The following is a 17,090-nucleotide window of genomic DNA, read 5'->3' as shown; positions in this document are numbered from 1 at the left end:
TTTAAATTCGGTTGATTAGACTTAGCTTTATATGCGATCAAAATTATGGATCTTTGGCGCTCCTCTACCTCGCGAAACACTCCTCTACCTCGCGAGGTGCTCCGCTACTTAGCATATATAAGAATTATATATGAAATAGGGGTAGAAAAGACTGAAAAATATAATTCATATATAATTCTTTTAAATTCGGTTGATTAGACTTAGCTTTATATGCGATCAAAATTATGGATTTTTGATTTCTGGGTCTAATCAACCAAATCTTAAAAAATTATATAAGAAATAGGGGTAGAAAAAACTGAGAAATATAATAAAATTAGAAATAGATCGATATCTTCAAATTTGCGGAAGTTGGAGCAAGCTCGGACATCAAATCTGCACATACGTACATATATACGTACGGACATGCGATTTTAATGCAATGTTTCGACATTTTAGAATACTCTGAACATATTAACTTAAGCAAATTTGGAGATATCTATCTATTTCTAATTTTATTATATTTTTCAGTTTTTTCTACTCCTATTTTATATATAATTTTTTTAAATTCGGTTGATTAGACTCAGCTTTATATCCGATCAAAATTATGGATTTTTGGCGCTCCTCTACCTCGTGAGACGCTCCTTTGCCTCGCGAGATGCTTCTCTTGCCTCGCGAAACACTCCTCTACCTCGCGAGACGCTCCTTTGCCTCGCGAGGGAAGCTTTTCTTGCCTCGCGAAACCCTCCTCTTATCTCGCGAGACGCTCCTTTGCCTCGCGAATCCCTCCTCTTATCTCGCGAGACGCTCCTTTGCCTCGCGAGATGCTTTCCTTGTTTCGCGAAACCCTCCTTTTATCTCGCGAGACGCTCCTTTGCCTCGTGAGATGCTTCCCTTGCCTCGCGAAACACTTCTCTACCTCGCGAGGTGCTTCGCTACTTAGCTTTATATGCGATCAAAATTTATACAATATATAAATTGCATCTATGCATACAAGACAATATTTTCAAAAATTTGACTTACACCACTATGGCTTTTACCCGTCCATATGTAACATTATTTATAAGAAAATTATATTGTAATAAGGAATTATAAGGAAACGTGTAATAAATTTGAAATTGTATGATACTAATGCCGGATATATTATACGAAATCAACATAAGACGATTTCTTAATAGATAATAACGGTGTTTATTCTTTATCTATAGAATTTCACATTTTAAAAATTATCGTTAATTATTATAATTTTCACATAAATGTGAAGGTTTGAATCAACGCTCAAATAATAGCTTCTTGCTTGCAAAATTTGACATTTATCTGAAAATTAAAATTATAAAATTACGATTATATTTTTCAAAATTATGAGATACAAAGTTCGTAATAATTTTGAAGAATGTAATCTTAATTTTGTAATTTTAATTATCGTAATTCGTTATTAATTGGAATACGCAAGATGGAAGCGCGGCCGCCGCGGCCAGAATATCCCCTCCAGCTGGCTAGTTCGGCTTCGGCACGAACCTAGCACGGACGCAAACCATGTGCGGTTACCGAGCGATACGACGTAGTTGAGTTGCATTTTCTCAGGCGGCGCGTCGGAAAATGCAACACAGCAACACACGAAAAAGGCCGGGATGGCCTCTCTCAGGTTTCTCTCTGTACACGTGCATACCAGTGCATATGTATGTATGTACATACATACATGCTGTTACGGTTACGTGACGCTCGTGTCGCGGCCGTCGCGCGGTCGCGCCAGGTGCCAGTGCTGCCACTTGCCAGTTCGCGCCGTTCGCGCGCTCTCAAAAGCGATATCAAAAAGGCGGGAAGCCGTCAGCGTCAGCGTGTCGTGCAGTGTCGCGCAAACGTTCCACGTTCCATTACCATTATAGGTTACGCTGCGCTGTGTCGCCGAGAGACCGAAGAGACGAGCGACATAAATATTTCTACTCGAAATCGCAGCGGGCGACTACGTTTCACGAGGAGTTGCGGAGTCATTAACGAGAGGACATCAACCTCGTTGCGACCGTGCACTGCCGTGCCCGCTTGATACCTTCGATGTTGACGTACGTATGTATGTACATTGTACAACATACATCATACATTAGCGTTTCGTTTCTAACATCCGTTAGCTCTTTTCATCGTTAGAATATTCCCATTATTTCCAGGATACTTTTGGGGGGACTCGAAGAAAAGGAAAAGCGATGATACCGTGTCTCTAACGGAACGAGAATGCAGTTCTCTACAAGTGAAGCAGAAAAAGAAGTATACTGTTGAAGCATGAAAGACATTAAGCAATACTTTGCCAACGGCAAACATAGCGATAAGGAGGCCACTACCAATTCTAGCAACGTCGTGGAACAAGAGGAGCGGGAGCAGGAAGAGACTACTGTCGAGATCCGGATATCACGCGATAGCTCTGCGAGCAGAATGTGCGATATAATTGAGAGCAAGGGCGACCTGATCGACGAGACGCCCATTCTGTTCAACGGCGATGTAAACAATGGTCATAAAACTCTGCGAAACAAAACACCTAAATCAGAGTGGACCGAGTCAGATGTAAAGCGGCGTCTCGAGAAGGTATCAATTTTACTAGTTGTAAGAGTTACACGTGATATTGGTTTGTCGATAAGTATCTTTACGTGGATTTTCTTATTTTTAAGCGTTCAAAGCCCGCTGTGAAAATTAATGGAAATCGGTCTGAGGAAACGAAGAATGTGTCGAAAGAAGAAGGGTTGGAGGAACAAATTATGGATACAGACAGCTTCCCCAACAACAGCGTTATTAATTTCAGTGATGAGACTGAGTCAAATGTAGAACACAGTGAATGTGATTCTCAACGGGAAGAATCAAACGCTTTTCAGGTTCTGATGAGTCGTAGTAAACCGATACAGTGTAAATTACCACAGCAATCCACAGAAGACTATGAGAATAAAGACAAATCAGATAATGCAAAAGAACTGAAATCTAAATACAAAGAGAAGCTGATAGCTTTGGCTGATAAAAAAGGATATTCGAAAAGAAAAATGGCGGAAATAGAAGAGGGTGAGAGAATAGAAAAGAATATTGAAAACCGCATAAGGGTCTTTAAAGGCGAGAATAAAACCAACATAATACATAAAAAGGATAACAGCTTTGAAGCATCGACAAAAAGTACCAAACAGTCTGGAAACTTGCTGAATTATTTTAGGTAATATAGCGTACATTATATAATTATATAGTATAATATTGTGCATGCGTATCTTGTGTATTATATTGTTAAATTACTATTGACCTGGTAAAAATATTACAAAAGTTTGCACAAAGAACCTTCTGTACGATTCTTATAAGATAAACATTTTAAGTCACGTTGCTTGAATTTGTGATATATTGTAGTTCTTGTGTCCCTGATGAAAATTGACCGAAAACGTTTTTTTCCACAAGAATCGTGGGTCCTTAAAATTCCGTAGCTTTATGATTTCTTAAATGAAATAATTGTTATAAAATTTGATTATGCAGCAAATCACCTTTGGGATTGACAAATAAGGATGAAAAATGTGTGTCTACCTTTATCGTAAAAGCGGATGTACATAGGACTGATAATTCTGACGTTGAACCTGTAATAAAGCCGATTTCGAATAAAAGACATTCCAACAAGAAATGTCCAAAGTCAGAATTAGATCTTTCTACAGTGGATGATATTCACATCATAGCGTCTGAGAATTTGTTTTCTCCGCAGACCGCCAAACAAGATAAGCAAAAACGGGAAAAACCTCGTTGGTCCTTACGAATAAAATTACATTCTTCTGAAGATAACGGTTCTCCAATTGGTAATATAATAAAATTATATAAATTGCCATTATACATATGTATAGTATTTCTTGTGTATGTGATGTAAAACATAATCAGAGTCTCCCAATGTTAATTGGTCGATGGCAATGACAGTTTCTTTCACACTTTGATCGCTGACTTTGATACTCCTCTCTCTCTAACGAATATCTAGCTTTAATACTACTGTAAAATCAACATAATTTTTACTTGCAGATACCGATGACGAATTGTTTTCACCGAGAAGCAAATCAAAGTTTAATCCCTCGAATAAATCGGGAAATATAGAAAATAATGAAGTCTATATGAAGGATTGTGATCGACATCTTAAGAGAATGCGAAACAAGGAGAAAAAAGAATTGCGTGTAAAGGACAACATTCCAAACACTGTCAAAGACGTTTCCATAAACGCTTCTAATGAGGATACTGATTTGAAAAATTCAAATGGAACTAGTAAAAACGAGCAAAAGATTAATGATACGAGTGAAACGATTATTACAGTAATCGATGCGTGCGAGATTGTCAATGAGAATAGTCTAAAGAGAAAACCGAATGAAAAGCTGGCGCCTTTATTTATTAAACGACGTAAAACAGATCCGGCTATCACGGCAGCTAGACGTTTGTTCCTGCAATCGGATATAGTCGACGTAGAGAACCAAAATACGGACCATAAAGCGAACAATGGCATATCTGTGTTACCATTTCCCTCTATCAGTCATGTTACACAATTAGAAAACGAGCCGGATTCGACCAGATGCGAAATCAAACATAAATTTTCGATGAAAATCGAGAAAAAATATTTGCCTTTGATAGACATTAGTAATTATAAGTACATTACTAATTGTAGGGAAGCATCAAGAACAATTAAAACGATTAATGAGCCCGTGAAGGAAAACGTTGAACAAGTGTTATCAGAAATCGAAGAACTTTATCCGGATGTGCGAAAAATATGGAAGACTATATCAATGATTAAAGGCGATTCGGAAAAGAAATCGCCACCTCGGATGAGAGGTAGAAAGAGAGCGCTTGAACGAAAGAGAATGTTAATGGAGAACGAGAAAAGTCAGTTGCATGATTGCATGTGGACATATAAATATAAGCCGATGAGCGCGCAAGAGATAGTTGGGAATGAAGAGGCCGCGAATAAGCTAAAAGATTGGTTGAGCGGCTGGAGAACATCCTTAACGAACGAGAACGACGGCAGCAGCGGCGATGAGTTTTATTCCTCGGACTGCAGTTCCTTGTGCAACAATGAAAATAATCAGATTGCTGTGTTATTAGGACCGCACGGCAGCGGAAAAAGCGCAAGCGTGTACGCGATAGCAGAGGAACTTGGTTACAGGTTGGTAATCGCGACTTACCGAAAATATATATATAACATACAAAATGATTCTTAAATTATATTGAAATAATAAATTCTCTCTCAGACATCGCATCATTTCATGCGAAGTAAATCAAGTAAGTAACTTTTGCTCTTGCAGCGTGCTCGAGGTAAACGCATCTTCCAGACGGACTGGAAAGAGGATCTTGAAGGAATTGGAGGAAGCCACGAAATCGCACAGAATTAAAAAAAGTAAACACAAATCTCCGTTCGAACGAGTTACGAGTGAGACCGAAAGTTCGAAAATATCGCAAAATTCGCTAATTCTTCTGGAAGATATTGATATTATCTTTGAGGAGGACGAAGGATTTGTTTCTGCTGCATATCAATTAGCATCAAACACCAAACGACCAATTGTTATGATATGTAGAAACACATGTCCTCATTTGAACAAAATGGCACCGCAACAAAATAAAGTTTACTTTTATAAAGTCAGTGGTAACAGAGTGTCTGCCTTATTGGAATTAATTTCGCTGGCAGAAACGGGTTACAGAATTCCGCATAATTGCCTAATGGTAAGTGATTTTTAAATTATACTTGAATTAATATTATTTTGTTGTTCATCGAGATATATAATATTTAAGATTCTTTATTTAAAGTAATATTTTTAAAAACGTAAATTAAAAAAAAAAAGATATATAATATTTAAGATTCTTCATTTTTAAAGCAATATTTTCAAAAGGGAAATTTTGTTTTAATGCTGAAAAGAGGAGTTTGGAAATAAAGATGGGCAGTTAATTCGTCACTTATTCTAAATTTTTCATTGAAGTTGTGCGAGTTATCCAACCATACCATCCCATACTCGTCTATCGTTAAATTAAGTAAATCAATTATTTATTTATTATTTATTCCATTGTTTAGAAATTAGTGCAAGCGGGCGATCTAAGGCAGGCACTGCTCCAGTTGCAATATCTATTATTATCAGGTCCACCAGTATTATCGGAACAATCTACAACCACGAAGCCATCGCTTTGGCAAGATATGCAACATTATTTGTATAAGCCTGCGATTAAGCTAAATAAGAGGCACAAGACAAAGAAGAGTACAAATACAAAAAATTCCAATATATTGAACAATTTAGCGGAGGATTTGGACAGTTTATCTCTAGTGTCGTCTTTAATCGATGTCGAAGACACGACGTTGGATATGTCAGAGGAGAACGCGCAACCTAATTTATCATTAGCTGAAAACGTGTCTTTCTATTCTGCTTTGCGTGATTTGAACGCGGATATAGCGAATTTTATTAACAGTCAAATACTGTATAAAAACTTTGAGACAAACGAGCACGTGCAGAATCAAAGCAAAATTGTTCTAAGGAAGCAATTGAATCGAGGAGTGGATCGAGCGCTATCGTACGTTACATCTGGGTGTTTAGATCAACGAATCATGGCATTAGATTATCTTCCAACCGTTCGAACGATATGTCGCGCAGAAGAATCTCGCTCGACCGCAAATTACAAACGACGCAATCGATTTTTTCATTATCTGCACAGTCTAGTGCCGACCGCGTCGACGAAGCCGAATATCTTAGCCGCCGCGTGTAGAATGTTACAAGAGAGAGAGAATAAAACTACATCTACGTGCGTAGTCAATGTCACTAGCGACTGATGCTTAAAGGAAATATATTTTTACTTACAAGGATGGTGATTTTATCGAATTTTAACATCGCGATAAATTGTCGTGAAATACGATATTTCAGTCTTTTGATATGTTATTTATGTCTACGATATGTATATATAATGACTTAACGCATATTGTTGTTTGTTGTGTATAAAATGTCACATCTAAAATATTATTACTATTTCCTCTGCAGTAATTTTTCTTTCTTTTTTTCTAGTTGAATTTATTATATTTCAGTGAGATACAAGTATATTGGTATTTGTAAAAAAATTTGATATATAAAAAATTGCATTTAGAATAATTTATGTTAACAAGGGAAACGTAATGTATGTTCGCAATAGCTGATCTTTCACAGGTTCATTATCCTGTGTATTTTTACCGCGCATTTAGTACTAAATACAATTGTTTAATTTTATTTACCTAATGTACAAAATCATACATCACTGAATGCAATGTGAATGTAGATTTTTGCACATTATTATTATATATTTGTATAATGCGTTACCACATACACGAGTTACTTATATACACTTTATTCCAATCGCTGAGAAGAATCTATGATGAATATTTAATAGAAATAAATATTTATTTCTAAAAATTTTATTTCCTTTGTTTTGCGAACGTACTGTCAAGATGTTTAATAATAATTGTACACTAATATACAATTCTTTGAGTTAAATCTTTATATGATGTAATTTACGATTCAACTCTTCAAACTTCAATATCTTGCGAATGAAAAAGTCTCCATAACGGTGCGCTACCTTCGTGTCGGCGATGTGAATCATGTCGTGATCGATATAAAAATCCAACTGAAAAAAAAAAGGAACGATTTCTGTGGTTTCAATATATTTTATATCTATTGAGAGTATTTCACAAAATTAAAAGAAACAACTAGAGTAAACTAGAAGAGAGTAAACTAAATTGCTTGAGTAAACAAGTATAAGAATTATGATTTTAACTTGTGACATTTATTGTTATTAGAGAAAATATGAATCGTATATATTGAAGGAAACATAAAATATACAAGAGAACTAAATGTTGAAGTAAATTGTATAAATTATATTTTTAAAATACAAATGGAATAATAAAATGACAGTTACCTCTGAACCGGATTGAAATTTTCCATCTAGTCCCGATGTACCTTTCGTCCAAACAATGTTCTTCATCTTGTGTTTGAAGCACAATAAGTGGATCGTCAATGCGTTGACTTCCTTGTCGAGATCCCAGCCTTCGTTATCGGATCTAGTATTTCCCATAAATGTGGCCAATTTACTTAACGGCAATGTTGTATAAAGTTTCAAGTATGAACGAATAGTCGGCAACATCTTCTGTTGCACCACTTCGTCCATGAATACTTGGGTTTGATGTTTAATGGCTTCGCGGACATAATCTTCATTGGGATTATCTGGATTCGGTGGTGTGAGCGATAGAAATTTGGGACACGCAAATATAAAGCAATTCTCGAATTCGGTGAGATCGCCATATTGCATTTTGTACATTTTCTCGTGGTAGTTCTTGTCCCGCAGAGCCTGCTGCAGACCCTCGTCTATGCATTGCGGATGTAGAACCAGGCAGATGGCGAGCAGATGATACATCTGCTCCGTCTGCTTGTTGATCTGATCGTTCTGATAGCTACGTGTGGCAAACAGCTGCTTCGTACGTTGGATGTACAGCAGGATACCGGAGAAGGTTCTGATCGCGTCGGCATAACGGCGCATCATCATGTATGCGAAGCCCACGTAATACGCCGTCGAGATCTGGCAGCCGGGTACATGGGAATACGCGCTCTTCTTGTAGAGCTCCACGTTTTCCAAGACCTTGATGGCCTGATAATAATCGCCCAGCAGAGAATGCAGTCTCAGAAGACCGACGAGCGAAAAGTAGCCGAGCATTTTATACAAGGAATGCCTGCCGAAGGCCCCGGCTACGGAATCCGGATCGCCGCCGCTCGCGTATACCTCCAATTGGCTCTTTATCTTCGACTTGTCGACCAGATAATGCAGGACGTTCAGCACGCATAGAACGTCCCAGATTTTGTTGTGCGCAGTCAGATTCTCGATCTCATCTGGTGTCTTGTTGGACAAATTGGCACGATACTGGGCAAACGACTGAAATTGATAGACGAATTCGTCAATGAGCTCCCACAGCCACTGATCGGGCAGTTCCAGCTGCACCGGAGTATCGGGATGCAAGATATAGTTGAAGAGATCGCAGTAATTGTAGAAAGAGTTGAGACGCTGCTCCAACGTGGGACCCTGCATGCGCGCGTATATATGACGATAGTAGAGTTCCTTGTAGAGGGTGAGGAACACCGCGTCGTTGTCGACGATGTGGGCGATCGTCGCGGCGTCCGGCCACGGCGACTTGTCAAACAGTTGCTCCGATATCTTGGGGAATGAGTTTTCGTACAGATTCTGGATCTCGAAGATCATACCCTCGTTGATGCAGTTGCGCAGGAACACCAGGAAGTTGCGAACAACCTCGGGCACCTGCCGGTAACTCGGCCGCTCGTACTGATCGTGCACTTCTGGCGGCCCGTAATCGTCGTAGGCGTCATATTGCTGGGAAGCACACAAATTAGATTAGAATGGCTCGAGCGCAATGGGGAGCACAATCAAGACGCTACGAAATTAAAAACGGGCAAACGGACGAATACCTCGTTGTTGTAGTCGTCGTACATCTCGCTGGAAACAGAGTGACCTCGGTGACCAGAAAGAAAAATAACCTCCTCTCTCCTGTGCAAGTTCGGCACGGCCACGAGTCCGGAGTCTCGGCCAGTCTCGGCGCTCGGCTACGGGTTAAAGGAAGTCTATCATGAACATGAGCGGCGTATTCGTACAATGTATATGTACAATACATACAATTCCAAGCCAGCGATTGGTCGATCACTCCGAGCGCGAGCTCCGAGCCCGAGCGTATATTTGATACGATACGTGTGGATGGATCTTTAGGACTTTAGACACAGATGATCGGCGCTGACGGCGCTGCTGTCACTGGTCACTGAATTTGTCATCGTTGCACGCGCCAGGTTACTGGTTAGGTGAAGGCCAGTGAAGGCGGCGAAGCTGTCTGTTGATTCTTCGGTAAATGTAATAAATACGTTATTGTGTCGAGTCTCACAAGTCTCAGATCGCGATGGGGATACTGGAGAAGATCTCGGAAATCGAGAAGGAGATCGCGCGCACGCAAAAGAACAAAGGTGAGCGTCGTCACGCGTCACGTTACCTTCTTTAACCTGTCCCTGTCCGTCCGCGCACCGTTTCTCAATTTTGCGGTTGCGAGCGACGGTCGACTAAGTGAAAAGGCACGAAAAAACGAGAGATTTAAATACGTATTCGCGAAATTTGATTGCAGCCACCGAGTATCATCTGGGCTTGCTGAAAGCGAAGCTTGCCAAGTACAGGTCCCAGCTTCTGGAACCGACAAAAAAGTCTGAAAAAGGCGAAGGTTTCGACGTGCTGAAGTCGGGAGACGCCAGAGTCGCGTTAATCGGCTTCCCGTCAGTTGGCAAATCGACTCTGCTCAGCACTTTGACCGCCACTGAGTCGGAGGCTGCGTCTTATGAATTTACTACCCTGACATGTATCCCCGGGGTTATCGAGTATAAGGGTGCCAATATACAATTGTTGGACTTGCCTGGTATAATTGAAGGAGCGGCACAGGTAAACATACTAAGCAGGCTGGAACGTGTCTGGATATCTTCCACAAGATATCTGATGGACTCTGCTTCCATGTCGCTACGTCGAATGATTTTCTAAAATTATTCTGAAATGATTTTATTGTAGGGAAAAGGACGAGGTAGGCAAGTCATATCTGTCGCTAGAACGGCGGATTTGGTACTTATGATGTTGGACGCGACCAAGCAGGACGTTCAACGGCAACTTTTAGAGAAAGAGTTGGAATCGGTCGGGATAAGACTCAACAAGAAAAAACCGAATATATATTTTAAAGTGAAAAAGGGCGGCGGCTTAGCCTTCAACTCAACGTGTCCTTTAACGAAAGTAGATGAAAAACTAGTTCAAATGATTCTGCACGAGTATAAAATCTTCAATGCCGAGGTGCTGTTTCGCGAGGACTATAGCGCGGACGAATTGATTGATGTTATCAATGCAAACCGAGTATACTTGCCCTGCCTTTATGTATATAATAAGATAGATCAAATATCGATAGAGGAAGTCGATCGAATCGCTAGGCAACCTAATAGTGTCGTAGTTAGGTGAGATATTGAACGCTCAAAAATATTCAGATTGTTACAAGCACGAATCTTCGTGTCTTTCGCATGTCTTTTTGTTTTTCATACGTTGTACTACGTACGTTCCCACAGCTGTAATATGAAGTTGAATCTTGACTTTCTGCTGGAAATACTATGGGAATATTTGAGCTTGATAAGGGTGTACACAAAAAAGCCTGGACAGCCGCCTGATTTTGAGGACGGTTTAATATTGAGGAAAGGAGTGACGGTGGAGCACGTGTGTCACGCAATTCACCGTACTCTTGCCCAGCAATTCAAATACGCCCTTGTGTGGGTAAGTTTTCAGATATCCATAATTATCTGCATATATCAATATACTATATTGATATTTAATTTAGTTTCTAAATACACGCCTCATGTAAATTATGTTATGCCTTTTTTTAGGGTACAAGTACCAAATATTCGCCTCAGCGAGTAGGATTACAGCATGTGATGCACGATGAGGATGTCGTACAAATAATGAAAAAATAAATTCCAACAAACGTTATAAATCCGTTCGTGAGAAAATGTGAATAGCAATATAGGCCTTACGTAGCCTTTCATGTACAACAAAAGTATGAGCGAGCTGCTACACCGGCAAACTTTAGCCGTAAAATTTAACGGTTTTAGGATGAATGTATTTGAATTACCTATTTTAAGAAGCTTGTGGTTTGCAGACCTTGTTCCAATAAAATTTGTAAGAACAAATGTAACTAATGTTACGTACTTATTTAAATACGAAGGAAATACATGGATTTATTATTTATTATACAGGGATAAGCCTTAATTAGAGTAACATATAAACAAAAGAAAGACAAGAGCATACGTCATCTCGTCTCATCTGTCTGGGAGAGACTTGCTCAGGAAGAGTTTTTCTCTCAGCTTGCGGAAAAAACGGAAAAAGAAACATATTTATTTCATTGTAAGAAGGTCAAATCTCTCAAATCTCTGAGGATATATCTATCATATCGTAACTTGATGTATATGGCACGTAGCGTGTGATACATTGTACAATAATCGACATTAAGTACGTTACGTAACCGGGCTAGATGTGAAAATCGATTGGTGTGTCAATTCGATTTTTCCCATCGGGGAATTCGGGGACAGCGATTCGAGCGCGCGATTCTCCCCGTTTGCAATTCTTGCGCGCGAATCGATGAATAATGAATGGCGTTCCCGCGGCACGATGACACTGCGTGAAGAATGCGTATACATACGAATCGTACATCGTACATTCGTACCATCTCTCCGTTCTTCTTTTAATATTTTCTCTTTCTCTCTCTCTCCTCACACTCTTTCACTTGTTACACTCCCCCGTTCTCCGCCCCCTCCTCGCGGGCGTGCGTATACGAAAATGCGTTCGCCACTCGCGCGCGAGACACACATCCTGATTACTAATTCACGTAGCCGCGGACTACTTCCCTGCCTCGTTGTGACACCAAATCCCATATTCCAGCCAGAATGGAGAGTCGGCGAGCCCGAGAGCTCGATGATCCACGCGAGCGAGCGATTCGCACCGGATCTTAACGCCGCTGTTCACGCGCCCACTATTATCTGGGAAATATCTCTCGACGGCGGATTCCGTGCCAGATGATTCAGATGTGGCAGATGCGCTTTCGCCTTGGCAAAAATTTGACAATGCGCGGAAGAATTTTATTGTCATTATACATATAAATAATAAATAAACCAGATTTCCTTCAACAACCTTTTCAATTTCGAATGATCGCCGATATACATTTTTAATCAATCGGAGAATCTTATTCTTTCCTTCCGCTATCGGTCCAGAACAATACAAATCTTCCATTGAATTTGTTCTCAGTTCGAGTTTTATTGTCAAAATTTTACTCGTAACTTATATTGTCAAATAACAAAAAATATCCAGCCTTGTATTTATTTTCAATTCCGATTGTATAAATGTCAAAGTGTGAGATATTTAAATGCAACGATAAAAATGTACGTGATGAGAATATTTTTATCATATTTTTTTTTTTTCATATAATAGTTAATAAACGTAATAATGAAAATGTATTAAATACTATACTCTATACATGTATCGCGATTATTTATTTGAAATCGCTCAAGTGTTATAGAAGTGGATAATTTAGAGACGTACGAACAATTAAGACACGTGCAGTATTATTTACAATGACAGAATCCTGAAATTGATCTTGATACAATTGCACGCGATGTGCGATACTATCACGATTAATCTGATTGTGAGTTAATGGGACATCGTTATTGTTCATCTCGTAGATCCATGTGACTCGAGTGCAATCGCGTTCTATTAATATGACTTGTGACTTTTATAGATTCTCATCATTTATTATCACAACGATAATAGAAATGAGATATCGTTTGGTATTAAGGCTATCGAACGAAGAACCGAATGAAGGAGAATGAAGGAGATTTCCCTGTATATTCTAATAAAAACTCAGCTTCTATTTCTTCTGGCGAATGTTCGTCTCTGAATTATCGGAATTTTTCCAATCGGTGGACGAAATATATATTATATATATATATATATATATATATATATATAAAACACAATAAAACAGTCCGAGAACAAGAAATAACGCGATCTACGTGTATCGGATCTACAAAGATCATCGGGAGTAGTCTCGAAGCGTGAAATCGTCCGGCGTTCCACAAACGGGAATATGTCGCATAAAAATCCAGCGTCGTCGCTTCGGGCATTAGACAGAGCGGATGCTGGCGATATATGATCGATCCATCAGTTATAGCTACTACTATGCCATCCGCAGGAAGAAGTTGCTCGGTATTTACAGTTAGACGATCGACCGGCCCGATGACGATCGAGCGCGTTGCTTTCGCTCCTCGTTCTCGAGCTCGAGGCGAACGTTTCATTTCTGTAGTTCTCGTTTTTAGTTCTTAACACTAGTCAGGATCGAGTCTTGATAACATGACTGAAGATGATGATTGTTCGATTAACAAAAAACGCAACACTGGAGATCGATTGAGCGCTATTTCCATATTCAAGATTTAATCCCCAGATTTTTTTGTAAAAAATATTGATGAAAGTATTAAAAGAGAAGTTTTTTGCAGTAAATACAGAACAATGGAAAATGTAGATAATAACGAGTCATTTTAGGTCGGGCTTGATTCACGCAACCTTTTTAAGATTTAGATCAATTTTTCATTCTATACTATATTTTGTGTAATGTACGTCAATTAAAAAATTTCTTTTAGTTGTAATAATTAAATGTTACTAATATAATGTTCACGGAATTAGCTGAATGTAATTTATATTTCAGATAGAAAATAATTTCTCTCCATATTTTATATATATATATTTCTTTTTTATTTTCTACGATTGGTATTGGAATTATTTAGGTCATATAAATATGCTCATTTAAGGCTTCAACACTACAAAACGGATCAGGGAAGAGAAGAGCGATCCCACACTCTCGCTCTCTTCTATATCGCCGAAAGGATTCATCAGTTTATGTCAAGTTTGTCTTATTATATAATTGCAAAATGTCATTTTTATCTGAAACATCAACAAAAACTATACATGAATAACGTGTATGGAACGTAGAAAACGTAGAGAGGTAACTGTCGTAGCTAGTATTATTATAATTATGTAACTAATATTTGTTATAAATATCATTGTTATTTTGAAGAAGCTAAATTTTAACGCCTTTAGCAAAATTAATTTTTTAAGTTAATCGTCTCTTATTATTTTCGTGACTAGTCGTGACCATAATAATCATCTTGTATATTGCCAGATTGTTAACTCGACATTGAACATATAGTAAGAAAGTCCTTCTCAATAAATATGTCCGACACACAAAATACGATTGTTCAATTAATCAGTGCAATCATTTTATATCTGCGATCGTTCGCATTAAGCAGCACCAATCATCCATATGCGCGAAGCAACTGCTGCTAATTAGCCATCTCAAGATCGAATCATCCCGGCAATGTCGATCCGGGTAATGCATTATTTATCACGAAAGTAGCACATCAAATAAGCAGCGTCATCAAACGAAGTATTAAAACGTTAAGTTTCGCCAGAAGGAGCGAGAGTGACAATGATCTTTTAATGCGCGCTTGATTTATTGCAGATCTGTTTTACGAGAGGGCATTTAATGCTCTTTCTCGCAATATATTTTCATGCACGTAGTTATCGCAGAATTTCACCTTTGAGTAATGTCCAGTCAGGTAATCTTGAAAATCAAGAAAATTTAGCAGTTTAAATAAATCTAAAGATCGCAAAATTCTGAAAAATCCGAAGAATCGTAAAATATTACATTCTTTTTACGCATGTCTCTTTTTTTCGTCGTTGAAATAATATATAGTTAATGCGCGCAAATTGAAGATTTTACTGTAATACTGAAGATGTAACTGAATTTTTGAGTCAAGAATAATTAAAAATGTAAATATATATATAGAATATATTTAAAAATATATAAAATAAAGCACGCGATTTATGGGATGGGAGAAATAAATATGATCATGTAAAAAATAGGATATCAGATATCAGATATAAGAATGGATATTACGGAAAGTGGGAATTGGTGAAAAAAACACACTAACATCAGAGAGAAAATTTAAACAAGTACTTGCTATATTTTCCTCCTCTCCTCCCTCCCTCTCTCTTTCTCTGTGAGTGGATGCGGAAGCTCTCTGAGACTCTGTAATCTTGACGGGTGTAAAATGCTCATGTGTATAATACGCTCATGCACGATGCACGTCTCAGAAAGGGAGAAAACGCTCGATCGAGCCACGTGGAGAAGAGAAGATAGGTAGGCAGGTAGATAGGTATGGTGTGAATAAACGCAGGAAGAGCACGACGACGATGAGAAGGAGGACGACGAAGGAGTATGAAAGGAGGTGGAGGTGCGGGTCGGTATAAAAGGGTCGCATCGCGACCGCCTCGTCTGTTTTAACACTCTCACCGGGCCGCTCGGTGGATCGATCGGTGGAAGAACCGGGACGTATACGCGTGTCATCGTCGATCGTCGATCGTCTACTTCGAGAAGACGTAGAAAAGGAGAGTAGAGAGAAAGAGAGAGGAAGAAAGACCGAGAGAGGTGAGTCCCCAAGGGATATCCAGGATACCCAGCAAAGTGGAGAACAAAGTGCCCGCCACCTCGTCGAACCGTATCGGAACGGAGAACGAGATTTCCGGTAGCCGGACCTACCAACGACCTTGACCGACTCCGCGTTGGTGTCCATCCCCTTTCTCGTGTCAATCCTGTTCCTTCACTGTCCGATCGAATTAATCGAAGGGAAGATTTCTTTGAGGGTTGAGTGATACTGTGTGCGACGCTAATACAGTGAGGTAACCGGTATTTTTCGTGTGGCGTACTCGCGTCTGGAGGATTCGTTGTGAACTTGGTTCCTGGTCTGGTTCAGTCTCTTCTTGATTCCGTCGCAGGGTTACTTCCGGGTCCGGGTACCAGCGCCGTCGCGCCGCGCCATTGCTATCAGATCGTGGATTCTCTAAACCTAATGTGAGGCAACTTGAGTAGTTCCACGTTTTTACCTTTTTTTTTAGCGAAAGGTAACAGATAAATTATTCGATTACTCTTTTTACAATCGAAAACAATGGAAAAATTATTTATATGTGCTTTTCGAGAAAAGTTAATAGAAGAAAATTTCAAGAATTTTGAATCAAAATTAATCGTGTATTTGTGATTAATTGTTTTATGAATTTCTTATTCATCTATTTATTATTATCAATAGTTATATTAAAAAAGGCGAAAAATTTACTTAACTTTTGATACGGTCACCCTTTTACGTAACAAAGGTTTTAAAAAGTTCTATTTGTATTTTCATCGATATCAACATCTTTCAATCTCCGCAAAAAAAAGGAATACGTGCAACTGTTTCCGTCAGTAGAAAGAATATTGGGATCTTGAAAGGAAAGAGAATTGGAAATCAAAATTCTCTCACGAGAGAATCGCGACAAGATGATATCAATCATCCTCTTCAAATATCAAATTGTTGTAAGATAGATTAGTCATATAGATTGAAAAACGATTTATTTTTGCATTGTATGTAAATTTGTATCCTTTGTCGACCCAGCATCTCACAGTAGTATTCACTTATACATTT

The 17,090-nt window shown here is 38.8% G+C and overlaps 3 protein-coding genes across 7 annotated transcripts; 2 read left to right on the top strand and 1 right to left on the bottom strand.

Annotated features, from left to right (window-relative positions):
- Positions 1–1,773: 1,773 nt before the first annotated feature.
- Positions 1,774–7,266, top strand: LOC112462103 (ATPase family AAA domain-containing protein 5). 4 transcript variants are annotated; one of them, XM_025027689.1, is made up of 8 exons: positions 1,774–2,036; positions 2,119–2,235; positions 2,319–2,550; positions 2,634–3,160; positions 3,469–3,779; positions 3,994–5,119; positions 5,259–5,673; positions 6,020–7,266. In XM_025027689.1, the coding sequence occupies exons 1-8, from the start codon at positions 2,029–2,031 to the stop codon at positions 6,764–6,766; spliced, it is 3,483 nt and encodes a 1,160-aa protein (XP_024883457.1). In that variant the 5' UTR covers positions 1,774–2,028; the 3' UTR covers positions 6,767–7,266. The 4 variants fall into 4 exon arrangements, with proteins under 4 accessions (XP_024883457.1, XP_024883460.1, XP_024883458.1 ...); XM_025027692.1 differs by having other exon boundaries at positions 6,084–6,266; XM_025027690.1 differs by having other exon boundaries at positions 2,139–2,550.
- Positions 7,267–7,362: 96 nt separating this feature from the next.
- Positions 7,363–9,547, bottom strand: LOC112462104 (eukaryotic translation initiation factor 3 subunit L). Its single transcript, XM_025027694.1, has 3 exons — positions 9,435–9,547; positions 7,879–9,339; positions 7,363–7,587 (listed from the first exon to the last, which is right to left on the bottom strand). The coding sequence occupies exons 1-3, from the start codon at positions 9,456–9,458 to the stop codon at positions 7,453–7,455; spliced, it is 1,620 nt and encodes a 539-aa protein (XP_024883462.1). The 5' UTR covers positions 9,459–9,547; the 3' UTR covers positions 7,363–7,452.
- A 255-nt stretch (positions 9,548–9,802) lies between these two features.
- Positions 9,803–12,710, top strand: LOC112462117 (developmentally-regulated GTP-binding protein 2). Of its 2 annotated transcripts, XR_003041625.1 has the most exons (6): positions 9,803–9,977; positions 10,133–10,440; positions 10,564–10,994; positions 11,103–11,304; positions 11,415–11,706; positions 11,784–12,710. XR_003041625.1 is itself a non-coding variant. In XM_025027717.1 (5 exons), the coding sequence occupies exons 1-5, from the start codon at positions 9,914–9,916 to the stop codon at positions 11,499–11,501; spliced, it is 1,092 nt and encodes a 363-aa protein (XP_024883485.1). In that variant the 5' UTR covers positions 9,803–9,913; the 3' UTR covers positions 11,502–12,710. The 2 variants fall into 2 exon arrangements, 1 of the variants encoding a protein (XP_024883485.1); XM_025027717.1 differs by having other exon boundaries at positions 11,415–12,710.
- The last annotated feature ends 4,380 nt before the right edge of the window (positions 12,711–17,090 follow it).

This window comes from Temnothorax curvispinosus, unplaced genomic scaffold, assembly GCF_003070985.1.
Source record: "Temnothorax curvispinosus isolate PA1 unplaced genomic scaffold, ASM307098v1 QBEX01011966.1, whole genome shotgun sequence".
In the NCBI taxonomy this organism is placed as follows: Eukaryota; Metazoa; Arthropoda; class Insecta; order Hymenoptera; family Formicidae; genus Temnothorax; species Temnothorax curvispinosus.
The sequence above is the reverse complement of the archived record's forward strand: the minus strand, read 5'-3'. Positions and strand labels throughout refer to the sequence as shown.

Bases quoted from the DNA above. Each gene is read 5' to 3' on its own strand.
- LOC112462103 (XM_025027689.1), top strand. The intron at 3,161-3,468 runs GTAATATAGCGT...TTGATTATGCAG, and splicing joins AACTTGCTGAATTATTTTAG to CAAATCACCTTTGGGATTGA. The intron at 5,120-5,258 runs GTTGGTAATCGC...TTGCTCTTGCAG, and splicing joins GCAGAGGAACTTGGTTACAG to CGTGCTCGAGGTAAACGCAT.
- LOC112462104 (XM_025027694.1), bottom strand. From the start codon at position 9,458: ATGTACGACGACTACAACAACGAG. The intron at 9,340-9,434 runs GTATTCGTCCGT...TGTGCTTCCCAG, and splicing joins ACGACGACTACAACAACGAG to CAATATGACGCCTACGACGA. The intron at 7,588-7,878 runs GTAACTGTCATT...TTTTTTTTTCAG, and splicing joins AATTTCAATCCGGTTCAGAG to TTGGATTTTTATATCGATCA.
- LOC112462117 (XM_025027717.1), top strand. From the start codon at position 9,914: ATGGGGATACTGGAGAAGATCTCGGAAATCGAGAAGGAGATCGCGCGC. The intron at 9,978-10,132 runs GTGAGCGTCGTC...ATTTGATTGCAG, and splicing joins GCGCACGCAAAAGAACAAAG to CCACCGAGTATCATCTGGGC. The intron at 11,305-11,414 runs GTAAGTTTTCAG...GCCTTTTTTTAG, and splicing joins TCAAATACGCCCTTGTGTGG to GGTACAAGTACCAAATATTC.